Source organism: Epinephelus moara, chromosome 1 (genome assembly GCF_006386435.1).
Source record: "Epinephelus moara isolate mb chromosome 1, YSFRI_EMoa_1.0, whole genome shotgun sequence".
Taxonomy (NCBI): domain Eukaryota; kingdom Metazoa; phylum Chordata; class Actinopteri; order Perciformes; family Serranidae; genus Epinephelus; species Epinephelus moara.
In genome coordinates this window covers 20,904,117-20,931,043 of record NC_065506.1, presented here as the reverse complement: position 1 = coordinate 20,931,043, position 26,927 = coordinate 20,904,117, and the positions used below count along the sequence as shown (strand labels likewise).

General features: G+C 39.1%; 2 protein-coding genes across 2 annotated transcripts; both read left to right on the top strand.

Moving 5' to 3' along the window:
- Positions 1 to 298: 298 nt before the first annotated feature.
- On the top strand, positions 299 to 17,704 carry LOC126394696 (nuclear receptor-binding protein-like). The gene is made up of 18 exons (XM_050051690.1): positions 299 to 456; positions 798 to 1,213; positions 1,783 to 1,905; positions 4,700 to 4,801; positions 4,983 to 5,072; positions 5,326 to 5,366; positions 5,497 to 5,591; positions 6,095 to 6,178; positions 6,276 to 6,334; positions 6,416 to 6,514; positions 6,656 to 6,788; positions 7,277 to 7,367; positions 8,384 to 8,434; positions 9,859 to 9,994; positions 10,139 to 10,192; positions 10,367 to 10,430; positions 14,623 to 14,678; positions 15,135 to 17,704. Exons 2-18 carry the CDS (start codon positions 974 to 976, stop codon positions 15,195 to 15,197), a joined length of 1,581 nt encoding a protein of 526 aa, XP_049907647.1. The 5' UTR covers positions 299 to 456; positions 798 to 973; the 3' UTR covers positions 15,198 to 17,704.
- A 1,234-nt stretch (positions 17,705 to 18,938) lies between these two features.
- On the top strand, positions 18,939 to 25,633 carry LOC126394703 (keratinocyte-associated protein 3). The gene is made up of 6 exons (XM_050051704.1): positions 18,939 to 19,065; positions 20,457 to 20,641; positions 21,306 to 21,365; positions 21,471 to 21,668; positions 21,874 to 22,008; positions 22,451 to 25,633. The coding sequence occupies exons 1-6, from the start codon at positions 19,053 to 19,055 to the stop codon at positions 22,520 to 22,522; spliced, it is 663 nt and encodes a 220-aa protein (XP_049907661.1). The 5' UTR covers positions 18,939 to 19,052; the 3' UTR covers positions 22,523 to 25,633.
- The last annotated feature ends 1,294 nt before the right edge of the window (positions 25,634 to 26,927 follow it).

Here is a 26,927-nt window from a genome sequence, read left to right as displayed (position 1 = left end):
GAGCTGCTGTAACTTGTGAATTTCCAGGGTATGGGATAAATAAAGTCTTCTGAAATCCTAGTTGTTAACTCTAATCCTCAAATATTAGCGAATTTTACTTTTAAAAACAACATAAGGATGCAACTGCATACGTTGGGCTACATATGGATTGTTAATCAATGCAGTTATTGACTGGTACTACTAATAATAAATAGTAGTCCTGTCTCTCAGTATTATGTAATCAAATGGCCCGCCATTAACTTCCGGGAACTAGCTGAAGTCTGCATGAGTCACGTGACGCTCAAGCGTTTTCGACTTCCGCTGTCGCGACTCGCGAGCCAGTTCAACAGCTGTGCCATCAGCGGATTTTATGACGAACTAGCTAACATATCTGTCTAAAAACAGTTATTTTTTTTTACTTCTTTTCAGCAGTATGTAACCAAGGACTCTCGATACGGGGGTAGTTTGTGCTCCACGGTAAGTTATTTGTTTATTTACCTGTCATTAGCTTGTTAGCCGGGAAAAGTTAACAGTAAACCGGTGAACTTCTCTAACGTTGGGCATTAGCAAGAAGCTTTAATAGCTAAGTTAGCTGAAGTAGCCACAGTGAGTGATGTTTCAGTGTCCCGTGGCAGTAATGTTTCTCTGCCTCCGAGTCCAAGCTATCAAATAAAGCACACGACATCAGTTTATCTCCCAGTGGGTAATTAAGCTAACGGTAGTTGGGGGGAAAGAAGTTATGATTTAACGGCAGAAATAATGCTACGTGTAACGTTATTGCCAAAAGATACAAACCTAAATATGTAATTTGTTTACAGCCCTCCCTCCTCGAGCTCTATCGTTATCTTGTGTCAAGCCAGACCAGAGAGGAAAATGAATATGTGACCACCAGCTCAAACAGAAAGGAGAAAGCAAGACAGAGGCTTCCTATCACTTGTTGCAGCCCAGGAGCAGGAGGCCAGGTGGGACAGCCAGCAAGCTAACAAGCTGTGTCATGATGTCGGAGACACAGGAGACAGGATCTCCTGGTTCAGAGGGAGACACGCCAGAGTCCACAGCAGGACACATGTCCAGCGATACTCAACAGGTCGAAGGTGGAGCATCTTTGTCCTCGCCTGGGGCCTCCACTCATCCCTCTGCCACCACAGCAACAGAGGATGAGGATGAGAGTGAAGATGAGTCAGAAATCCTGGAAGAGAGTCCCTGTGGCCGCTGGCAGAAACGCAAAGAGGAGGTAAGGGCGGCCAGGAGATTGCATTACATTTAAAGGGAAACTAAGCCAATTTAAAAATTAATACATGTTCTTCCTATGGCCTAAGACAGTCCACCATTTTTTGTAAATAACACTAGAGTGATAAACCTAAAATTTGTGATGTCATAGGATGTAAAACATGGAACTGCTCCCTAGACAATGAATTGTGACAGATGTTATAGATGACACTGAGAACACCCAGGGGAATTTTCTGAGTACATGCATACATTTTCTGTTTCACAACTAAGAACACTACAATAAAGCTCATTTTGAGTATAAAGAAGGAAACAAACATCGTGGGTCCACAAAATCAGACTTCAGTTCATTGTCTGTGGTGCAGCTTTTTCAAAACTTGGGAGCTATTTTATAAATCATCTGCCATGTCCATGTTCAGTAATACCATACAGAAGGTATGGCTAGCACAACTCTTTCTTGACCATGTCAGCTGAAACATGGCAGTGAATGTATGCTATTCAAGTTTTTTTTTGTTTATTAATTTCACTATTAAAATACATTACCTCATAAGCTATTTCTGATCATTTCTACTGCAGGTGAATCAGCGTAATGTCCCAGGAATAGATGCTGCGTACTTGGCCATGGACACAGAGGAAGGGGTGGAGGTAGTATGGAATGAAGTCATGATCTCACAGAGGAAGAACTTCAAATCGCTGCAGGTGAGTCTAAGTGTTACAATGTAGGAATAAAACAGTTGAAGGACTCACAAAGGTGTGGTTGTGATTTCCCCTCCAGGTGTGAAAAAGGAAATAGAACATTGTCTTAGTCTCACAGATCTTTTTGTACCTTAGTAGTTCATGCACATATACAGAATCATTTTTTGTTGGATTATACTTCTTTTACTGTAGTTCACACAGCCACGTTATAGTGGTAAAATGATGCAGCTGTTGGTCTGCAATTTGGAAAAACCAGTGTCAAGCAATGGCAGTTAATTTTTGGGGGTTTCTTGCCTTAGAGATCCATCATATACCTTAAATAAAAAATTGTACTTACATATTGTAAGTATCATAAATTTGGGGAGTCAGTGATATATTGTTGTTGGCATTTAAAGGTCCAGTGTGTTGGACTTAGTGGCATCTAGCAGTGCGGTTGAACTGAAACTTCTCCTGTGTGCCAAATGTGTAGGAGAACTATGGAGGCTGATGCAATAACACAGTTGGTCCTTTCCAGAGCCAGTGTTTGATTTGTCTATTCTGGGCTACTGTAGAACAACATGGCAGACACTGTGGGAGAGGACTCATTTTGTATGTAGATATAAATGGCTCATAGGTAATAGAAACGATTTGTACTGTCAGGTGATTATAAACAAATGAAAACATAGTTATATAATATATAATATAATATAATATACCATTTCTGCCAATAGATGTTCCAAAATCCTGAGTTTTAATGAGCCTTTACAATATGTTCAAGTATCCAGGTATATCAAAGGAAAACTTTCTTACCTTGCGTGTGAAATATTAAAAACAAAATCCCCTCCTGCTGTCATAAAGCAGTTATAGACCATTTGTCAACATGATAATCTGTGTACATTTTACCAGTGTTGCACAATATCTGGCACTGTGTTCTATAGGACTGCACATAATGATTATTTTTATTATTGCTAGATTACCAAAATTTTTCTTGATCAATTGTTTAGTCTATGAAATGTCTTTAAAAAGTTAAAAAAAAATGCCTCAAAGTGACATCTTCACATAGCTTGTTTTGACTGACCAACAGTTGAAAATCAAATGATAGTTCATTTACTATGTCACAGCCTGGCTCAAAAGCTGTGACAAGACAGGGAGACTAAACAAACTGGCTGCCAAGAACAGTGATTTATTCACAAAAACATACACAAGTTAATACAACGTGTGACAGCAGTAAGTCAGTGATAAAAGGCATGTATGGGTGCGTGGCAAACAATATAGGTAGTCAACTGAAAAAAAAAAAAATGCGTGGCAAACAATATAGGTAGTCAACTGAAAAAAAAAAAAAAACAGAAGCTGTCCTCAGGCCGGCTGGGGATAGACAGTGTCCCTGAGACAGAGAGAGACTTACTACCTAAAAAAGGAGGTATTTATAGCAGAGCATGCACCAGGCCCAGAGGGGTATTCCAGGTAGGAGGTTCAACAAACTCCGAGTCTAATCCTGAACTCTGAGTTGACTTACCCTGAGCTGGGAAACTCTGAGTATCCGGTTCCAGAACAGCTGATTTGAATTAGTTCAGTCAACTCTGAGTAGGTACACCTTGAGTTAAGCACGCGCAAAACCACAATAAAAAGCCATTATCAGTGGAGCCCTGATACCTTGATTCACCATGGCAACCAGAGAGAAAAAGAGATCAACTTATTTTACACCTGTGGAATTGGAGGCGCTCATGAATGCCCACAGCGAATATGAGCATATATTTCGTAAAAAAAAGTAACACAGCTTAAGCTGCCAAGGAGAGAGAGGCAGCATGTGAAATTTAGCAAGCAGAATCCTCTTTGACGGGATGTTGGTGGCTTAGTGGATAGAGCAGGCGTTCCATATGGCTTTTGTCGCAGCGGCCTGGGTTCGACTCTGACATGTGCTGCATGTCAATCCCTTTGTCTCTTTCCACCTTTCACGCATAACTGTCCTGTCAATTTAAGGCAAAATGCCCCCCCCAAAAATATTAAAAAAGAATCCTTGCTAATTTCAGCAGCTATTTTAAGGACATATAGACGGTTGATGTTTCAGCAGCTATTTTAAGGACATATAGACGGTTGATGACTTATTTGAAATTTGAATCCTTTAAAAACTATCATCATGACTTCAATATTTACTTAGTTATGAAAATAGTTACTGGTGAATTTTCTTTTGATTGACTAATAGAGTCATGATGATGCACCATGTATATTATCACTTCACTAGTAAGACACCAGTTTGGCATCCCTTGTTTAAGGTCAAATCTATATGAGAGCATGAGAGAAAATTATGATTCATTTTATTTTGTTCATATGCGTAGTTCTTTCTGATAAATTACTCATCAGTCAGGCACAGAGGATTCAGTGCAAAGTTAAATGTGTCACTAATTAGTAAGGACAAGTAAGTACACAACTATCTCTATCTGTTCAACCAGCTAAATTATCTGTGTCCATTATTCTACTCAGAATGGGTGGGTTTGAAACAGGAAGTGGATGTGATTTACATCAGAAATGGACAATAATGGAAATGGGTGGGACCTGACCAGAAGTTGAAAGAAGAAGTTAAGACTGAAATTAATGTAGGTTGATCAGAAGTTGCTGTATTTATTATTTGTTAGAAAACAATTTACAGAGCAGCTAAATGAGGATTTTCCTTCATCAAGAGTAGGGATATTGACACATTTCAATCAAATGTTACTATAAGTATAAAATAGGTATTTTATTCTTGTTTTATCTGAGTATTTGGCTCAACCTTATTGATTAGTATTGTAACATATTTTTTTTGTTTCTCCTGTGTGTTTAGGAGAAAGTGAAGGCAGTATTTGATAACCTCGTCCATTTGGAACATGCGAACATCGTCAAATTCCATAAGTACTGGGCCGACACGAAGGAGAACCGGGCCAGGGTGAGTCTCAGACCTGGCACAACATTATTTGGTAGACTTGAAATTGGCGACACAAGCTTGTTATTGAATCTTTTGTCTGTCTTTATAAATAAATAATGAAACAGTATTTTTCATCTTTTTTTATTTATATTTGTATGGTCTCTGTTCATGAGGTTTCCCCTGATTGCCTCCTCTCCCTCAGGTGATTTTCATCACTGAATATATGTCATCAGGAAGCTTGAAGCAGTTTCTAAAGAAGACAAAGAAGAATCACAAAACCATGAATGAAAAGGTAATAACTAACTGTTTGTAAATTTGCCATAGTAGAGTAATTGTCTATGAAAGACTTGCTGTGCTTGATGTACATATCTCGTGAAAGGTGACAGCCCCTTTATCACAGCTGGGATCAGATGGGCGTTCCAAAGCGAGGAGCAATCATTTTGTTAACAGTAATTGGCATCTGGCGTTTGGCAAAAGAAAGAAATGAAATAATTTGCAGATATAAGCAGCTAGTAAGCGCTCTGATAAGGTGTATGGTCCTACAGGCTTGGAAGAGATGGTGCACACAGATCCTGTCTGCTCTCAGGTTGGCTTCATCTTTTCAGACATTATGTGATATTCAATATGGTCACTCACAGAAAGATGCATTCACATAGAAAATAGTCCAGTCACTTTCTAATGAGTTTTTGTGGGTGTTTCTTTTTTCTGCACTGCAGTTATCTCCACTCATGTGACCCTCCCATCATCCATGGCAACCTCACCTGTGACACCATCTTCATCCAACACAACGGGCTCATCAAGATCGGATCAGGTAAAGAGTTATGCAGGTTTCACAGAGGGTGTGGTAGTGGAGCTGGAGCGCTGCTGATGGAGTCGAATGATACTGAGTTACAGATTTAAAGGCAAAGAAATTCTACTGAATTATTATTATTATTATGGACAAGAGTAACATTTTCGTCTGGTAATTTAACTAAACAATGAAGCATTTTCATATGACAAAAAAGGTGACAGTATCTCTTTTCTCGTTTATGGAAATAAACCCTGCACATCGTAAGAGATGTGAACAAGGGTGGTGTGTAGGTTTAGTTGTGTGCACACATACTGAAATGACTCAACACCAGCCATAAAAACTTCTCTGCAGGTTGTTCACCTCTTGTACCTCATATGTGCTGAAAAGCAGCCTCCAAACTCTTAACGTCCTGCACTATAGTTTACACTGCTTGTTCCCAACCTGGGGGTCCCGACCCCCATTAGGGGTCTTACTGTTCTCCATCCTACTTCCATGTATCCTCCATATTCTCTCCTTATCTGCAGTTGCCCCAGACACCATCAACAACAACGTGAAGACATGTCATGAGGAACAGAAGAACTTGCACTTCTGTGCCCCAGAATATGGAGGTAGACATGACTGAAATTTCACTTCATAGTTTGATAAACATTTAGGTAATGCTATATCTGTTCACTTTTTTCTCCTTATTCCCTCCTTTCATTGTAGCTGTTGATGATGTCACCACACGTGTAGACATCTACTCGTTTGGCATGTGTGCCTTAGAGGTGAGATGGTACCCATGATACATGATAGAATGGCCTGAGTCCATTGTTAAAGCAATATGTTAACGTGTTGGTGTGTTGTAGATGGCGCTCTTGGAAATCCAGGGCAATGGAGAGTCCTCTTTCATTTCTCAGGAGGCCATCGACAATGCCATACAGTTACTGGAAGACCCACTGCAGAGGGTGAGATGAATATCGTGAAAGTTCATATCAGTTTTATGTGTGGATGTGTGTGTGCATTTGTGTGTGTGTATTAATGTGTCTTATTTAAAAGTCCCACACAACATTTTTCTTGAGTGTGTGACCCAGATTTTGTTTTTGTAGGAATTAATCAAGAAGTGCCTGGAGTGTGATCCCAGTACACGGCCTACAGCCAGAGAGCTGCTGTTTAACCAAGCTCTGTTTGAAGTACCACTGCTAAAACTGCTGGCTGCACACTGTATTGTCAGCCACCACCGTGAGTCTTTAACACACACAAACAAAAGACACAGCATTTAGTTGTTTTGATATGCTTTAATCAGAATGAAATGGTTTAGTAGAAGACTGAGTGACTTGAGCTGGAGTTAAAACTCTTGAGCTTGCTCAGCAGGAGTAGGTGCTACTCAAAGCTAAAGCTAAAGCTACTAAAGCTCCACTAATCACAACTTTCTGTTTCAACCATGGATCAGATCCTTAAGTGTAATGCAGAAGGGGTCATAGTGCCCTCACAGCCACAGGCAGTATGTAGACAAAGGTGACTAACTCGGGAAGAAAGTGAAACAATCTGCAAGCTTACAGGGACAGTTCACCCCAAAATCAGAAATACATATTTTCCTCTTACCTGTAGTGCTATTTATAGATCTGGGTTGTTTTTGGTGTGAGTTGCATGCATGTTGGTAGATATCGGACATAGAAATGTCTGTCTTTTCTCTAATAAAATGGTTTAATGGCTTTGAAATTATGCAGATATGATTCCTGAAAATGCCCTGGAGGAGATTACTAAGAACTTGGACCCCAACCTGGTCATCGCTGAGAAGAAAGAAGATGTTCAGCTCAAGTAAGGGCCACATGCTGGTTTTCTTATTTTAGTGTTAGTCAGTGTCAGCTACGTCCTGCACAGATAATTACACTAGTCATTCAGATAGAGGTATTTGTTTTAATAGCAGCAACAGCATTGGTGTTATTTTCTCCTTCTGAATTTACTCAAGAAGATATGTTTATCAGTGTAATGCAGAGGAGGGTGTAAGGCACCCATGAGCAAGTCACAAGCAAGACTCAAGTCTTAGCTTTCAAGTCTTAAGCAAGTCTCAAGTTACCGTGGTGAGAATCAAGCAAGTCAAGTGGAGTCTAAGCTTTAAGTCAAGCAAGACATGTCAAGTCAGTACTCAGGTCAGCAGCTGACAAGTCAAGTCATATGAAATTCTGATGATCTGGTCAAACATTAAGCCAATAATTTAGCTAAAAAGACACATTCACGTACCTTTCTTTTTGTGATCTGTAGTGACGGATGAAGTGGATGTTGACGTGGTTGTGTCACCAATTATTTGAGCTGCACACCTTGCGCATGGCTGTTCTCTTTTTACTACTGTCATCAACAACATAATCCTTGAATCCAAATTATATTATTTTGGACTATCCCCCTCCATGATAGCTGCCTTGTGCTTAGGCCTCTGTTGGTCTGCCACATCCTTGTTAGGTTGCCAGGCTTGCGCGCATTGCACTAGAAATCATCCAATTATGTTTGAAAAACAAAACGTAACTTCTGAATATCTAGAAAAATGCAAATATTTAATTGAAAAAAGTCAAGTCCTTTCAAGTCTTCTGTCTCAAGTTGAAGTCAAGTCATGAATACCAAGTCAAAGTCAAGTCGAGTCTTTAATCAATTTTAGTCAAGCAAGTCTCAAGCCCTCGAATTTGTTGCTATGTGTCCAACATACTGTGTCTTTCATTACTCGTATATGTAAATCCTTAATGATTTTTTTTTGAGTTTGTAGGAAACATTATCTTATTTTAAATTTCTGTGGTGATAAGACCTCAAAGTGAAGTATCTAATTGTATTTCTTTTTTCTGTAGGCTTTCACAGTTTCCTGCCTTGGAGCTTGATAAATTCCTGGAGGATGTGAGGTAAGAAGCAAAGCAGGGAGCAGCCAGAGAGTTCATCCCATTACTTTAATTCACATCCAGGTTTCCCTCACTTGCATCGTTCCCTTGTGTCCTAGTCCCTCCCACCAGGGATGCATGGAGAGATGCAAGGAAACCATGCGAGGAGAGAGGAAACAAGGGAATGGGTTTTTAGAGAAATGATACAGCCTTTTCTTTATAGTCCACCTGAGGAGACATCCCTTTCTGATGATGGCAGCAGCTGATCACAGCTGGATTAGCTGTCAGTCAGTTTCAGCAGTTATAGAGCTATGTGTCTGCACAGGCATACCAATGAAAGCACACAGTTATCACTGCCAGAGCAGCATTGTTTACTCTCTGTTTAACAAACATCAGCACATGAATAACAACCTACTTTCTGTATTTATACTCTGTTCTGCTCAGAGGCACAGGAACTATTTATACTGGCAGAATGCTTTTATATTATTTATTCATTATTGCATCTGTATTTATTGATATTCATTATTTAGTGACCTAGAACGTGTCTTTTAAACACTGTAAATTGTTTATTAGGCTAAATGTTTACAGAAAATTTGCTAACTTTTTATCAAACCTCTCATGTGACTGAGTGGAAATGATAACTGATGTAAAAAGTGTTTTTTGCTGACAGACACACTCTGACTTTATTTGTATCCATAATTAAGTTAAATTACATAACACATCATGAAAAGAAAAATCTTACAAATTCAGAAAGTTGTTTGTGCTCTTATTGTTCAGATTTTTAACTAGGCTAGATGGTAAATCAGAACACAAACAAAATACAAAACTTCCAAATAATACACTTGAGTTTAATCTTTTATCTTTCTTCACCTCGGTATAAAACTCAAGAGATGTTGTGATGTATCAGATCAGTGAGATCAGCTGCAGCATCCAGTCAGTAACTAATATCCAGTAAGGGGGCCTGACGGCTCTTAAATGACTTCTATGATGGCTGCTCTTGTGTTCTGTTTCCTTAAGCCACACAGATAAAACACTGTGGCCACAGGGGGGCAGCATAGGACCATCTGACAATTGTGGTGCCTCTTTCATTCTCATCTGAAACATTAATTCCTCGGCAGGTTTTGTGGTTTAACTAAATGTACCAAATTAAAAAGACATTTTGCCATATGCTTTTTGGCCACTCTGCTGTGCAGCCAGTCTTTTTGATGCCTGTCTATGATATGAAATCATGGGCAAACAACTGAATTGGCTGCAGATAGACCAGCGTTTTGATGAATCTAAATGACTTCCTAATTTTTTAATAGTATTTGACTAACATGTTACTTTTGTTGTACACATTAGGGTTGTAAAGTTTCTACTTCATGGAAAGACAAACAAAGAATTTTTTTATTAAAACTGTGTTGCATGTTTGGTTTTCTTACGCATATATGTTTCCTTCCCTGTATCAGGAACGGTATTTATCCTTTGACTGCGTTCGGGTTGCCCTGTGCTCAGCAGCCTCCACAGGAAACTGTAAAAACTCCCATTGTCATCCCCTTGGTCAAATCCCCGACCCCCGAACCTGCAGAGCTCGAGACACGGCAGGTGTGTACCACAGGTTATACTGCATATAACAAAAGGAATATCAGTCACTGAAGCAAGATGTATATTGTGTATTTGACAGAGTGAAGTGCTGCTCTAAATTCTCAACAAGAGCTGTGAATTTACATTTCCATGCTTTGTCTGCAGGTCATTCAGATGCAGTGTAACGTTGAATCTGTTGAGGAGGGAGCAAAGTATCATGTAAGTCTCTGCAAAAATATATATATGTTGATCATTTATTTATTACCTACTTCATAATGCAATATGAAGTTTCCCTCACTGACCAACAACGTAATCTTATTCTAACCATTTGTTGTTTCCTTTCACATAGAAGTACAAAAAATAATTTTGCCTGTTGTGTTTCTCCCCTTTTAGCTAACATTACTGCTGAAACTGGAGGATAAACTGAATAGACATCTAAGCTGTGACATGTTACCTCGTAAGTCCACCTCTTCTATCACACACTGACACTTAATCACTTTGTGAGGTTGAAGATACAGTCACTCATTTAGCGAATATGCGCCAACACCCTAACAGTACCACCCAGCTCTCTCAATACTGCTGTGTTGAAACTCAGAGTTCACAGTCAAGTACATCAAAAGTGAGCTGGGAGGGTTGATTTGTGTGAGCTATCGGATGCAAAAACAAAGTAGGGAGAATATTTTTGAATCACAAGGAGCAGCCTTTAGTACTTCCACAGTCAGTGTGCCAGTGACTTCTGCAGTTCGAGGATCATTTGATATTGTTGTAAGGTGTGTCCTGTGTACGTGAGATTAGGGGAAGATAAGAGACCTTTCTGTCAGACGTGTGTGACTGTGTGTCTCTTTTTTTGTCCCCATACAAGCACTTCAACATGTGTGTAAAATATCATACCAGAAAGCATACAGTAATTTCTTTATGGGATTGGGGAGAAAATGACACACGTTAATGCATGTGTGTTTGCGTGTGTGTTTAGGGGTCCAAGTAGCGACATTAGCTGCTGGAGCCCTATGTTTTTTGTTGTCATCATTCTTCTTTCTTTCTTGTTATTTTTCTCTGCTAAAAGTGTAGATGCAGTAAAAATTGTGAGATGAAAATGCACCACAATTTGTAGGTGGGTTGCAAATTCCACCCTCTAGTTGGTCACGAAAATTGACACTCTGTGACCTCAACGTGGTGCTGTAACAATTAACTTTATGTTTCAGCAAGTCTTTTGGGAATGGCTTGGCTTAGAGTCAAAAGTCCTTCTTAATATTAATCTCTCAATTCATCTGTATCTTTGATCTTATGGTCTTCTGCTCTAGAAACATCAAATTTTACATAAATACTCAGAAATCAAAAACCTTTAACCAAACTTGGTGTATGTGCGCGGCTTTGTCCGAGCTTTGCTAATCAGTCTTGGGATATTCTGCCACTAGGAGGCACCACAAATGCACAAAGTTTATATCTCATAATCACATGGATTCAGTTTGCACAATCTAGGGTCATGTCATAGTAAATGGTCATTTTGTCCATCTGGATAGTTAAGGTTTACTACTTGGGTTTAGGGTTAATGGCAGAGATCCATTTGACTGTGGGTGATGATAAATGATGAAGTTTTGACTGTATGAGTTACAGCATACCTAAGTCCACTGTACTATGAGATTTTACCACACACAGAGTTTTAATAGACGGTACCTCTCCATATGTGTGCACTGAGGCATGTAGGAAAGTGAGAGTGAAATTCCAGAGAGCTTGAAACTCGGATGGCGTCACAATATACAGTACACTATGCAAGACTATTTTAGGCAGCGAGACTAACTGTCGCTTCTGTGTCACGAAAACCATGCACCTCTATTTTGGACAAATTTATTATTTGTTATTATTAGATTCTGGAATTGTTTTTTAATTGCCATAGTTGCTTTTAAAACCCCAGTAGGCATGAGAGCTTTTTAGAACATTGTCTTGGAAAACAACAATGATCCCCCTTGACAAATTCTGAATGTTTCACTTAACTATTAAATTGATTTATTTGAAATTGAGGATTTGCATCTGAGTCCCGTGCAGCAATCTAGGAACCAAAGTCTGACAGTTGAGAAAAGAACGCAGCACAACAACTGTTGCACTGGTCAGAATAATGTAGGCAGTATGATCCAATGTGCACATGCACTTACAGGTATGGTAGGCATGTATAATGTTGCAGGCGTGTGGGGAATGCCAGGCCTGTGAAAGGCTGCAGCTGACAGCTGTCACCTCCCATGTCAAAATCTGACCATCTCTTCCCAGGCTTTCATCTCCCTGTCTCTGATTCACTCCTTCACTCGACTTTATCTCCTCTGCTCTTTTTCTCTCCCACTGCTTCTCACATCCTATGTCTTCTCCTGCACACTCACACCTTAATACCACTGGTACACATTCTGTAACTTCACATCATAGTCACACCCTGTCCTCTTTGTAAACAGTCCCTCCTGCTGATACCGGGGGATTTTCTTCAAAGCTTTCCTTATCAACACGCCAAAGTCCAAAGTAACAGTGTGCAGGGTCACTAGCTAACTCAGCCACTTAAATTTCACTCCCTCAGCCTCATGTTTAGCTCTCCAACACCCTACTTCAGTTAAACTGTCACAGCTGAAACTTATTTTTTCCTCATAATTAAATACTAACTAATATTGTTAGATGAGTTTATGTCAAACCGCGAGACACACAACAGCAGGAAAGCCTCTCACTCAGCTCCAGTATCAGTCGCTTCATCATATAGCTGTGGGCTGCTGGTGTCTTTCTTTTCTCAGTGTCGAAGTTGTTGGATGCTCCATCTCCTTCATTTGTTTGTCTTGTCCACATTCCTGATATAATTGACAAGCAAGGTTATTAAAAATCGGTAGACCATGACGACCCCTCTGCTCACTGGGCACAAGAATGTCTCAATGTGGGTGGTAGCTAAAATAAATAAAGGTTAAAGACACATTTGCATTCAATACCATCAATTAACAAGGAGGAGGGTTATGAAGGCGTATCTGTAAGTTTTCAGGATAAAGTAGGCATCCAAAGTTATGAAACATTTTCTATCAGAAATTTAAACTAGTTTATGAATATATTTTCCCAATGTTTTAGTCGAATAAAACCCAGCATATGTTTCCACATATTTTGTGCAGTGTTGTATATATTTTGTTTAGACTCGTATTGATGCCCTTTGTAGTTTACTTTTAGATCAGTTTTTGGTGCACTCTCTTTCCCCCCGACCTGCTTTATACTTTCCCAAAGGTAGTGACTTCTCATACTTCTTTCATGCTATGTCAACATTCAGAAGAACAGCACAGTTAGAGCTGAAGTTATTTTACATAACAAAAGGTTGTTCAGCTGCATTGCAACATAAACTATTGACACTGCTGCTGCTGCTGCTGCTGCTGCTGCTGCTGCTGCTGTAGAAATCTTTATCTTTGCCTTTTCTGGGAAAGATGTGTAGATCCTGTGTAACTGTTGAATATTGAGTCTTGAAAGAAGTCTTAAATGTCTAGTGTTTAAGATTTAGGGGGATTTATTGGCAGATATGGAATATAATATACAATAATTATGTTTTCTTTCGTGTATAGTCACCTGAAAGAATTGTTGTGTTTTCGTTAACTTGGAATAAGCTGTTTAAATCTACACAGGAAGCAGATCTTCTTCCACAGAGACTGCCATGTTACACTGTTGCGTTTCTACAGTAGCCCAGAGCAGACAAAAAAAAACACGGGCTCTAGATAAAGCCATTTGCTTTTTCAGATTGGCCACCATAGTAAGCAGCCCCTCCACATCAAAAAAGACAGAAAATGGATTTATTTATTATTTTTTTTTAACATGAAACTGCACTAATCAGTGTTTTTACTGGTTGAAATCATCAGGTCCGTTCTGCTAAAAATCTCCTGAACAATGAACATGGAAGGAAATCTAATTTGGAGAAGTTGCAATCTGCAATTCTCACTGTTAGCTGACACTAAATCCCTCTAAATCTTACACACTGTTCCTTTAATCAAAATTTACTACTGATTCTTTTAGGTTAAACAGTTTTAGAGGGGATGAGCTCATGGGTTAAATTGGGTTTTTGGGACAAATACAGGGCTCATTATAACATTTGTAAAAATCTAAAAATATTAGCCTAGAAAGAAAGTTCACTGTTCTACAACTGAGGTAAGGAGAAGGGGCTTACGACTGTCCATTAAATTGTTAAGCCTTTAATAGCAAAGCTAAAGAGGAATATTTAAAAAGCTAACATGTTTTAACAGATCATGCCCTAATGAAGACCATGCTGGTTGAAACATGTTGGCTTTTTCATGCTCCTGCCAGATGAGTCTCAGTTTAGACTTTCTGTCCTTTTTTTATCTGTAAAGAGTCATACTGATGATATATACTTCATCAGGTGTCCACAGGAATATAAAAAATGCACCACCAAACAAAGTGGGTTCAGTCTTTAAGGTATTAAGGTGGACTTTGGTTTTAAAAATAGCATCTGGACCATATTTTCTGAATGTGGTATTTATTTACCCTAAACCTGACCCTTTCCAGCTGTAGGTGTGTGTTATAGTGTTTTCATAACTCCAAGAGAGATAGCACATGACTCGTAGAGCTGATGATGATGAAGGTGATGCTACATGTCTATGAATTACTCTTATTAACTGTGCTGGTGTGTGTTGCAGATGAGAATGTTCAAGAGTTGGCTGAAGAGTTGGTGCAGCTGGGCTTAATCAGTGAGGTGGGTGTTTTGTGTTAAAGATAGATTTGTGTGTGTGTTAGTGCAAAGCTGCAGGCAAAGGTGTGTGGGTGATATCGTAGGTGAGTGTGCTATTTCTGACCTACCTACCTTCCAACACAAACACACCCTCCCCTCATAGAGCCATATGCACATTTACTGCTGCTACATATGTACTCTTGTGCCCACTCACTCACCTACCCACACTAATGTTATATAGTCACTTCACCTCCCTGTGGGCGAGAGTATATGTAGGCTTTTGTCTTAATGACTTACTTCTCTTAATGGATTTTATGGATACTTAAACAGCTTTATGTCTCGTCTGTTGCACTGACTTTCTTCTGTATGTCTGTGTGTTCTAGCTTTAATGATAGGCCATATCTCCAGTATCTAACAGATTAGTGTATGTGTTATTTCTAATGTCCTGGATTGTTGAAAGTGTTTGTGTTCCCTTCACAGGTGGACCAAAACAAAATAGCTGATCTACTAGAGGAATCATTAAGCCAAGCTCTTCACCAGTAACAGTTTCCTCGACTGTTACCGTCTCATTCTCAGTACGCTCACTCTCAACCCTGTCACGTGTTGTTTTTTTGTTACTTAACATGGTTATTGTAGTTACTGATTTTTTTTAATGTATTTTCTGCTAAGCCTTAGGTGGTAATGTGACCAAAAGGGTGGGTTTTTCCTCTGTGTCAGGGATTAACCTTCTGGAAGGCAACAAAAGCTTTAACATGAAGCCAATTTTAGAGTTTAGAGACCCCACAGAAGTCAAAACATGCATACAAATGTGTCTCAATAGTCCTGACTAGATTACAGCTTTACCTTTAAACACACGTTTTCCTCAAGCTACAGTTGTGTTGAAGTGTGAGGTGTTAACATGTCAGGAGACGGTCTAAAACATAATCAAGACTGATTCGGACCACACCTGTCGCTACTTCTAAATTTTAACGATTAGATCCACTTCTGCTGACAACCAGCTAAATTAAAGCTTCCCCAGAGATGAAGGGATACATTTCTATCCAAAGAAAGTTTTACAGTGTAAGCCAAGTCATTCTTTCTGGATCCTCTTTTATTTGGCTGCCTTTTGTTTAGCTTCATATGAACATTAACATACGAACATCCACGGCCCTGTGACTTACCGATCAGGTTAAATGGATGTAATAGTTTGAAAACTGGATGCGACTCTCTCAGCTGACTGTATAATAGACCCATGATGAATATTTTTATAAGGCCTTTAATACAGAAGACAATGTCTGTGCACCACCGCATATCACCCTTCGGGCAGTGTAAGTACTTTGAGGTACTGTGAACTCAGTGTTACTGAATATTCTTTTGTGTGTTTTTATATTTTGCTGGACCGTTTGCTTCATGCTGGGCCTACGCACAAGCCTTAAAGTCCTCTGTTCTCTCTTTTTATTACTTAATTCATTGTTTTACCATTTGCTGCTCGTTAGGTTCACACATGCTACTCTGCCTGTAAAGCTCATCGATATGAGTCTTGTGTACTGAACACTGCTGCCATATGCTGTAGAAAGAGGACCTAGCCTTTTCCTGATTCATCTGTTAGAGCATCGTATGTTTTATTTATGTTACAAACACTGTACGGCATGTATTTATTCCCCTTTTGTTTACTATGACTTCACACACTGACCACGTCGTTGAGAGTCGGAGCCAACGCGCAACTTCTCTTGTTTCTGTTGCTATTGTTTTCAGCTGGGACTCAGAGGGTTGACATCATGCTTCCCAGAGTGCAGATGCTTTTAAACACAAAATGTTACATCATACATGTCTTGTCTAGACTTGTATTGACATCAAGGAGCCGCCTGTGGTGTTTTTGTGACGTCTTGGCAAAGAACTCTTTGTTGACTTACTGTTACTACTGCGTCTGAAAGTTCATGTAATGACAGACCTTAAAGATATACTGTGCAGGATTGGCTGTTACTGCTTGTAAACATGTTGGCCAGTGAAAGTTAGAGTAGAAACCAACCCCAGATTCACTCTTGGTTGGCATTTCATCTCGCTGTATTTGTTTGGGTGGGGGTGGGGGGGAGGTTACCTGCCGCTTGCAGTCTGGCACTTGGTTGCTACCTTTTTATAAAGCCCCAGCCACACCTGAGGGCGGTGGGGGTGCACGTCATCAAAGTCCCGAGCAAAGAAAATAAGAAGAAAATGAGAAACTACAGACAGAGGGCAGAGTCTCTGCAGAAAAATACATCACCACATAATTATAGTGGGTCATAAGTGATGGTTGAAAGGGATTACTTTTGTATGAGTATACCTTTTTTTTTTTTTTTTTTTAGGGAAATCCTGCACAGTATATCTTTAAACAGGCAGTAAGACCACAAAAAAATATAGCACTTGGTGTGTATATAGGAGAAAAAAAGTTAAAATATTATTAAATACAATAACCATTTTTTCTGGCATTTTATTCAGATTATTCCACTGGGATTATACGTATGTTATAATCACAGTACCAGTTTAACTAAAGGCTACTGTATGAGCCTCCACTCATATTTTTAAGTATTTGTAAATGTATTCAGGCTACGATTGTGCTCCAGTGTGCCTTTTTGTTTTCTATTGTTTGCAAGTGTAGACCATCTGAATGCATTGATGCATTGTTTACTTTATTTTCCTCTGTTTGTATATGTATTTGTGAACTGCTAAGATTGTATATTCCAAAGATGTCAGCTAGGAGAATGTAAGTGCACCGCGTCTCGGATAGAGAAGTGGTAAAAACCAACCAATGTGATCACCAGAGCAGCTTTATACTCTCTGTCTCTCTTTCTTTCTCTCTGTATCTTTTCCATTATTCCACAATTATTGGTGGCGTTGAAACTGGTTATTAGATAATTACACAGGGTGGGCAGCTTTAGCCTGTCGCTTAAGGATGTGAGCTTTTAGTTATGTTTTTATATTCTATTTTGTAAATGACATCAGCATCAGTAAATGTGTGTGTCTTCTCCAGGATGTGTATCCTGACCCACTCTTCAAACTATGGTCATTCTTTCAAATAAATGTCTGAAATGCTTCATTTTGTTACTTTAAACAGGTCCCAAAGAATGAGTCACTGCTTTTTTATTTGTTTTTGGGTTTTTTTGGCATTTGTATTTTGAAGTGTTTTTCAGGTTTTGTGACTGATACAGTGTTTGTGAGAATGACACAACAAAAATGCTTGTAGAGGTGCAAAGATTATTTGACTAATCGATTAGTGGGTTTTTTATAAAAATGTTTCATGCACACATGGCTGTTTTCAGCCTCTCAAATATGATGTCCCATTGTTCTCTGTTTTATATCATATTTTACTGACAAACGGTCGAAACAGGACATTTAAGGATGCCATTGAGGACTAAACAAAAATGGGATGTACATTTTCTTTTTTACTATATTCTGCAGTGGTGACCCCAGAAAATTTTCACAGGGATGGCCACAGGGCCACTGAAAATCTTGGGGTGGCACACCAAAATCAAAGCAGTAACTGAATATTAGGAATTTGATCACGCTGTTAAGTATAGGCTCGTTAAATGCCATGTCAATGTGATGAATTAAGAAATCGCATACTACTCTGGTTTCTTATTTTAGAGTTGATATTACTGCTTATCTGCTGTGCATAGACTAATATCGGTACAGTTAACATTTTGAGCTCTACAACCCTGTGTTAATGTGTTATGCATCTGTATGTACATGTGTTAGGTGACTCATCAACCTTTACTTTAAAAGACAAATACACAGCTTTAATTTGAAGGAGTACATTGACTGTAAGGCACAAAATATTTACTTGGAACAAGCCTTCACACGTTAAGGGGAGACCCATGGGTGCCCATACAACCCAATTTTATTCAGATATCTTGAGGTGAGAGTTCAAGGGACCCCTTTTGGGGCCATGCCATGCCACTCACTAAAATTTAGCCTGCATTTGGGGGGTTATTTAGCCCCCTTTCCACAAGCTATGCCAAAATAATTGGTGCCAATGGATGCCTTATGTTGTCTAATTTCACAAGATACCACCTTAAGTCTTAAAATCTATTCTAAATGAGTGCTACAGCTTCTTAAAGACAGTAAAGTAGCCCTCCAGTCATTATGTTTGCTAAACCAACAGATTAACTGAACTGATGATAACTAACAGAAGATCACAGGCAGGTTAATCAATAATGAAGATACATATCAGCTGCAGCCTTACATGCTCATAGTAAATCTGGAATGACTGTTGCGCCCCTCAGCGTCCAGAAAGCTACAGGTACCTCACAGGTGAGTGTCCTGACGTCATACAGGAAGTGGACAGAGGGACCTTGGAGTTTCTGCTCCTGTGTTACTGAGCAGTTGCTCGGAAATTACCCTCATTCATTTATTTCAAAGGGAAACTCCTGACTCAGCAGCGGGATGTGCACTTTTGGTGAGTAACTTTGTTTTCAATTTAAAAAAAAAATCGCTTTCGGTAAAGTAACGTCACTCAGCGTGTGTGTGACCGACGGTTGTTTTCCCTCCGCGGGTGTAGCTGACCGCAGGCCTGCAGACAGGATGAGCCTGTTTCACTTTGAAAACTTGGCATAGGTGTATTCAGCGTGTTAGTGCGTGTTTCACATTAATCACTGTGGTTTATGCTCAGAGGAAATGAGCTCTCAACATTCAAAGAGACTGACGAGAGAAAAGGTCAATAATTATAACGTTTTAGTTTACTGCTTCCTCCTCACATCTGTGTGACTCAGTAAACAGTGAGTGAAACCTTTCTATGCAAATGAGTATGTATATCTGTAGGCAGTAAACTGCAGAAAAATAACATGTTTCAAAGAAAACGACCCACTGTTTGTGTTTTATCAGAAACTGAGTCCAGTTATATCCCTGTTACTGTCTATTTAATGATGAGCAGCCGTGCATGTGACGTTTTTCAGGGTGTCTACAGGTCCTTAAAAAGTCTTAAACTGTCTTAAATTCAATGTTACAACAATAAGTGAAGTCCACATTTTTAATGTCACAAATCAAAGAACTATAATACTTTACTTCTTAATTTTAATTTTACTTCATACATGCAGATACCTGTTGGCAAAATGTAGATTGGCTTTACTCACTTAAATAAGTAAAACACGATTTGTCAAAAAATCTGTCCTAAATTCGGATAAAAGGCGTCTTGAACGAGCCTCAAATATCATTAAATGTAACTGTTGTATACCTGTAGACACCGTTTCTAGATTAATTCTTCACTTTTTGCAAGCTTATAGTTTTCAACATTTACATTTGTGAACATATGGTCTACGATTTGACTTCTTTTTCCACATGCAAATCATAATTCAGTTCTTATTTTACTGTAAACATTCACAAATTAAATGAAGTATATTTGCCACACAGATTAAAGGCCTTTTGATATAAGTGATTAAAATGCACAGTATGTAGCCTATATATACTGTGCATGCAGTGAAAGAAGGCACATAAAGGTATACGTAAAGGAATTGTACTGTATATTAAAAGTTATTTTATAACAAAGGCAGAAAGAAGTCATTCAGTATTCAACAACACTATCTGTTCATCATTTTCTTTTATTGATTTCATCATTGGCCCGTAAAGATCCATTATCAGTTGGGCTATAAAACAGAATGAATGAAAAAATTAAGTGTTGTGAGAGCAAACTTTTTTTTCTTTGTGTACAATATGGTTGTAAGGAGCACAGAATTATAGAAACCCTCTAACCTACCAGTTACAAACTTTCACTCAAGCAATGTTACAGATGTTACTTATGTAAGCTGTATCTAATTATAGCATCTAAGTATTTTTTGTATTTCTGTTATCCAGATAAGGACAAAGGGCCGCGGAGGCTGATGAAAAAAGGATTAACTCTCATCCTCGTCGGCCATATCAACTTCATCCTTGGAGCTATTGTCCATGGCAATGTCCTCCGCCACATATCCAAACCTAGTCAGCATATCACCACTGAGTACACTGTAGCCAACATAATCTCCGTCACCTCTGGCCTGCTGGTGAGTCAAATATAAAACATTCATCCTGTGATTTAATGCCAAATCTGCAGTGTGCACCAAGACTCTTAATGTTTGTAGAACTTTATAAAGCAAAGCAGTCCTTATCAGAACTTTTTTTTTTACCATTCATTTGAGGAGTTATGTAAAAAACTGTGTTGAATTCATCCCTGTGATCTTCTGTGCATCAGAGTAACACCTACTTGCAGTAAACACCAAAAGTGATTTGCACTGTTAGCTCTTTATAGTGTTGTGTATTTTTCTCTGGAATCAAGACTGAGCTTGCCTTTTATAAGAGAGCTGGTTTTTCAAACCAGTTACTAGTTGCTTCAGGGGAGGCTACATTACACTGAGGTGTCAGATAAACTGGCAGCTGCTGATGATGAGTGTTACTGTCACATTTATTTGAAATGTATTCCTTACATGTACTTAAAACAGGGTATTACATGGTTTACATGTAATACAATAAAGACAAGATACAGAATATATTTTCCCAACACTGCTTTCCACTGGTGATCTTGCAGTCATTTCTTTTGTTGAGTTTGAAGTCTTCTCAGCGCAGCACCCAAATGAAAAATGCAGCCCCACCTCAGGGCCAGCCACTATTTGTGGATAATAATTTAATAAACCCCACTCCAAACAATCATCCTGTTTTTGAATCTTCCAGAGCATTGCCAGTGGGATTATTGCCATTGTGGTGTCAAGGAACCTTAATGTGATAAAACTGGTGAGAATTTAGTTTGTTTTCAACTAATGATATAATCACTTCAGTCGTTCTTTCTGTGTCCACTCAGTAGTTACTTTCATGTGATGTTTGTCGCTGTGTCTCCAGCAAATAGGACTTCTGATTGCGTCCTTCCTGAACGCCCTGCTCTCAGCAGCATGTTGCACCGGGCTCCTCTTTGCCATCAGTGTCACTATTGCTCACAATGGCGAGGGTTTGATGCTGGGATGTAATGACACAGAGGTACCCATCAACGCTCGGTCACCTGTTAGTGCCCGATGCCCGTTTGATACAACACGGATCTATGTGAGTCTACATGTTCTTCTTCCATCTCACTCCATCCTTATGCACCTTTACCTCTGTTTCTCTCCAGTTTGCTCTTTGACTATTCAAGCTGCAACTTTTGAGGCTTGAAATTCTATTAAAAGTGTCACAGGGGACTTTTAGACCTCACAGAGATACTTTATTTCACACCTTTTCCTCCATGTTCCCGTCACATGCTGTCTCTCAGGACACCACTCTGGCGATGTGGATCCCTTGCGCTTTCTTGGCAGCAGTTGAGGCTGGAGTGTCTGTCTGGTGCTTCATCGTCGGATTGGCTCTCAGAGGCCTGGCACCCTTTGGGAACAGCTACATCAAAGAGCAGGTGTGTGTGTCTTTGTGGCGGTGGGGATGGGGGTGGGGGTGCTTTAGGGGTGTGGCGTCTTCAGTGTGTGTCTGTCTGAGTCTCTGTCTGACTCAGATGTGCACACACACACAGACACTTATCCCCACTCATCTGCTCCCACTTGTCCTGTTATACTCTGTTCCTGTAAATCTAAAGAATATGCAAACCCTCTTGTTAACTTGTAGCTCATCTAGCCCGGTCATGATTTCTGGAAAGAGACACGGATGTTGCAAATATATTGTGTTGGCACTTTGAGCATCACAAACCAAGTGTTATCTAGTTCCATTATATTCGAGAGAAGGCAGGCATCTCCATGGCAGATGATGAATAGCACTACAGGCAAGAGGAACAATAAGTAGGTTTGATTTTGGGATGAACTGTCACTTTAACTCAGACCTCATCCTTCCTTTATCTTTTCCAGCTGGAAGAGGAGGCTGAGTGCACTCCCCACAGCCAACGCCTGATTGGACAGCACGTGAACCCTGATGCCTAACTGAACAGAAAACAGAAAGGACGCCACTCCATGTAGACAAGCACAGCCAAATCCCTGCACCTGTACTGAGACCAGTAGATTTTGCCCTGCAGTCAGCTAGGTGAGTGTCACCGTGGAACAGGAGCGAAACCAGTTTTAAGATTCTGGTTCTGGCTTAACGGGAATGTACAGCCTTATACCCTGACTCAAAGATGAGCTACCTAATGGCTCTTTGTTTTTATCCGAAACTAAATAGATAATCTTGTGTGTGAAGTTGTGAGCAGAATACAGTTGGATTAAAGCTGTAGTTGCTAACTTATAAAAAAAACCCTTTTTGTCATATTTGCTGAAACTGTCACTGTATCCTGACAGCAGTATGTCAGTCTGTGGAACAAAATTAAGGGTCTCTGCTCCCTCATATTGCTTCTAATGGCATTACCACAGGTGAAGGAAAACAACCAATCAGAGCTGAGAAGTCTCTAATGCAACTGTCGTCAAACTGTCAGACAAGGCAGCGCTGATCAAATATGAATAAAGATAGCTGTAAAATGAGACAGTTTGCTCTGGCTGGTGGGCATTTTTTATACGGGCTCTAATGTATCCAACATGGCAGTCGTGTCACGTTACAAACATTCTCATTTTACAGCTAAACAGTACACTAAAACATGTTTTTGAAAACAATTAAGGCAAAAAATAGGCAAAGCAGTAACAGAATCTTGATTCACATTTGATCAGCGCTGCCTATTGTGACAGTTTGACCACAGTTCACAATCAGTGTTTGAGAGCTTCATTAGAGACTCCTCAGCTCTGACTAATTGTTTTCACTTAGCCTCGGTAGATTCTAGCAAATGCCATTAGAGGCAGTAGGAGGAGGAGGGCGGCCATGATTTTTTCACAGACCATCTATAATACCGTGTGTAAGTATTTACATACTCAACAAATATGACTAAAGGTTATTTTCATGGAAGTTCCCAACTGTAGCTTTAATGTCAGTGCAGCTGTACCCAATGAAACACATTAATGGAAATTTAATTTGAAGTGACACATCAGGAAGCTCGCATCATTTTTGTTCCGGTAGGTGCATTTCAAAGTGCAGATCCTTTCGTGCAGATTATAGGATTAAATGCATATATACGTGTGTGAACGCTAATCTTAGGTATAATGTGGTCTTATCAGTATCCATCCATGACCGTTTGGATTGTACCAAAACGTGGCGTGTCTTTCAGTATGAAGGAACCTCCTGTTTATGAAGAAACTACATTTTTATATCTAGCAGAACAGTTTTAGATTATTTTTATCCGAATGAAGGTGTATTTTAGCTTTTTCATTTTCAGCAAACCGTATTTTATATTAATTAATGTTTTTAATATTTGGACAGATTTTAAAATGCTACGTTACATTTGAGATGCATTCAACAAGTCGTGCTTGTCAGTGTTTGCCTACAGATTTAATGCCCACAAATGATGTTTCATGCCCGCTGCTAATGTTCATTGCTAAACTGTAATGTGGAGTCGTTTCATATGTAAATTGTGTGATGTGTTTGCTTTAAAATACCAAAAATTCTTCAGTACTATGCAAATACAGTGTCTGGCTTCAATTTGAATTGGACATGCACTTCTTGAAAATAGTTTGTATTATTAGATTATTATAAAGACAAGTGCAGTAAGTGACATGTTCATTAGTTTCAACGTTGGCTTCATTTTGCAGGTAAACCATTGACTAGTTGAATGCATCGCAATTAGTTTTTTATATTGTGTTCATTTATATTCAGTTTTCCTCTGACCACATCATTATTTGTCAGCCGTGGGCTAAAACTGATTGAATTTCACAACACAAGCTATTTGAAAAGCTGTGTAAAAGTCAAGGGTTGATAAACCCCCACAGGAAATAATCAATACTTTTATACACTCCTATTATTGTTTTTGCCTTTAGTAAGACATATGTAATGACAAAATGACAACTGAAACTAAAATAGCAAATTTAAATCTTTTCTGTGTGGATCCAGAGATACAGCAGGTCTCATTATTTAAAGTTCAGACTGCTAAAATAAAAAATAAAAGTCATAGGGATAATAAAAGGATGTTTTAGGAAAGATGCCCTAAATTGAAGGTAATCTAGATTGCAGCATAGCTGTGTTTGGACTGAGTGCATTCGTGTATGTGCAGTATACTGTGGTTAAATATCAAGTGGGGTAACAGTAAGAGGTTAAGCCAGTATGTGGGCCAGCTGCCTCAGACCCCTTACAGCTCAACGACAGAGAAGATCAGATCAGCATCGAAACTGTTAATCTAATGCCGTGCTCAATTGTGTGGAACGGAGTCATAGCACGCAATGCTAATCCTCAGGCTTCAAGGGATAAATATTGACATTGTGCTGACTGATACAATCACATCACATCTGTTTGGCCTTTTCAGGCAGTGTGGCGTTGATGTCACTGTAAAGTGATAAAATTTGAAATCACAAGATGAATATGAGATAAGAGTGTAGATGCAAGCTTATTGTGGTATCTGGACAAATGAACTGAATTCAAGCAGAGTTGTGTGTTGTGATATTGTAATGACGTGATGGCACTTACAGAAACTATGGCTTTTCTGGAATGCTTGAGTGCATTATATCATTTGGTTCTTGGAAATAGTTTCCTGTGAAGTAATGGATCTCCCATATCTGAGGTTTATGTAGAGTGCAGTCCATTTATAAATGTATCACATTTCATATTTGTATTTCAATAACTGACCATCTAGTGAGTCACTCATTTGTGAGAGTGTTTTTATTACTTGCATTGCCAGTGACAAAATTAATTTAAAGCAGACTTTAAGTGCACTTATCAGGCTAAATGGATAGTTCAAACCTTTTTGTGGTTGCATTGTTGTTTCCAAATGAGAATTTAAAGCACTTCAAATATCTTGAGCAGGACAGCCCGATATGGACAAAACCATTGTCATCACTTATCTTTTCCCTGATTCAGCCTGTCTGTAATGTCTCTAACACATGGTAAAGGTGTTGTATCTTGTAACATCTGCCTGAAACTTTGACAAATTTGGATGTACTGTACATGTCATTATTTGCTTTATGGTTTTATAGCAGTGTATACATTTCATGTATCATTTTTAATAAAGATTTTTTATAATGTTACCTTTAGATAGTTATGTGCTTTTAGTTGTGTCTGTCCACCATTTATTTTGAGTTCACATCTTTGCTACAGGAAGACTGCTGTCCCTCCTTGCAGTGAGCCGCTGAGGGAGTTAGTTGTCTCTGTCTTCACATCAGTGCCAGATTTTTAAAAAATTGCGTCACCCTTTGTGTCCCATCTGATGCTACAGACGCAGTCATGTTAATACGGGGTCACGGGTTGTATCCTATTAACACCAAAATGGCCTTCAGGTGACCTTGAGAGTGATGCTGATTGAATCCTTGGAGGCTCTGGAATCTTTGAGTTCCCAGGCACAACTTTAAAAACACAAAAATGTACTGTGGTCACACAGGCTGTGTGTAGCTTCGCCCATGCCTTAAAGGTCCAGTGTGTAGGATTTAGGGGGTTATATCGACAGAAATGGAATATAAGTATGTTTTCTTTAGTGTAGAATGAGCTCTTTATATCTACATAGGGAGCCGGTCCTCATCTACTGTGTCTGCCATGTTGCACCGCCATGTTTCTACAGTAGCCCAGAATGGACAAACCATTACATTTGAGATGCAATCAACAAATTGTACTTGTCAGCGTTTTCCTACATACAAATTTATTGCCCACAAATGATGTTTCATGCTTGTTGCTTATGTACATTAATAAAATTTTTAGTTATGTCATATGTAAATTGTGTGATGTGTTTACCATAAAATACCAGAAATTCTTCTATACTTTTAAGTGGCATGTTCATTGGCTCTAGAGGGTCATTTGTGTTAACATGTCAGCCACTGTATTTAGCAGACCCTTTGCAACAAGAGTGGAAAAACCATAGATTTTTTTTTTTTACGTTAAAGTGCTTTATTCAGTGTTTTACCAATTGAATCATTTGTTTTTTGAGGTAGAGACCTCTGTGGATAATTTGGCTCCTGTTAAAAACCACCTGAATGTCTGGATCTTAAATTATCAGACAAAAAGCGATGAGCACAGATTAGTTGGTGCTAGGCTAACATCCTGACTCCGATATGTCAAACAGTGCTGTGAATTTTGTTCATGTGGAACTGCTCTATTCTGTCTTTTTACAAGTTTAAATCATTGGGTTTGTTCATTTTGGAGAGGAGGAGACCTCTTCGGATAATCTGGCTCATGATAAAAACCTCACGAACAATAAACAATTCAGGAATTGCAACTTGGAGAAGTTTCAGCTGGTTGCAATCTGCAATCCTCACCCCTAGATGGCACCAAATCCCCCCTAAATCTTTAGCCTTGGACCTTTAAAATGTTAATACACACCCATAAAATTTT

Bases quoted from the DNA above. Each gene is read 5' to 3' on its own strand.
- LOC126394696 (XM_050051690.1), top strand. From the start codon at position 974: ATGATGTCGGAGACACAGGAGACAGGATCTCCTGGTTCAGAGGGAGAC. The intron at 1,214-1,782 runs GTAAGGGCGGCC...TTTCTACTGCAG, and splicing joins GGCAGAAACGCAAAGAGGAG to GTGAATCAGCGTAATGTCCC. The intron at 5,592-6,094 runs GTAAAGAGTTAT...CCTTATCTGCAG, and splicing joins GCTCATCAAGATCGGATCAG to TTGCCCCAGACACCATCAAC.
- LOC126394703 (XM_050051704.1), top strand. The intron at 21,669-21,873 runs GTGAGTCTACAT...GCTGTCTCTCAG, and splicing joins TTGATACAACACGGATCTAT to GACACCACTCTGGCGATGTG. The intron at 22,009-22,450 runs GTGTGTGTGTCT...TATCTTTTCCAG, and splicing joins ACAGCTACATCAAAGAGCAG to CTGGAAGAGGAGGCTGAGTG.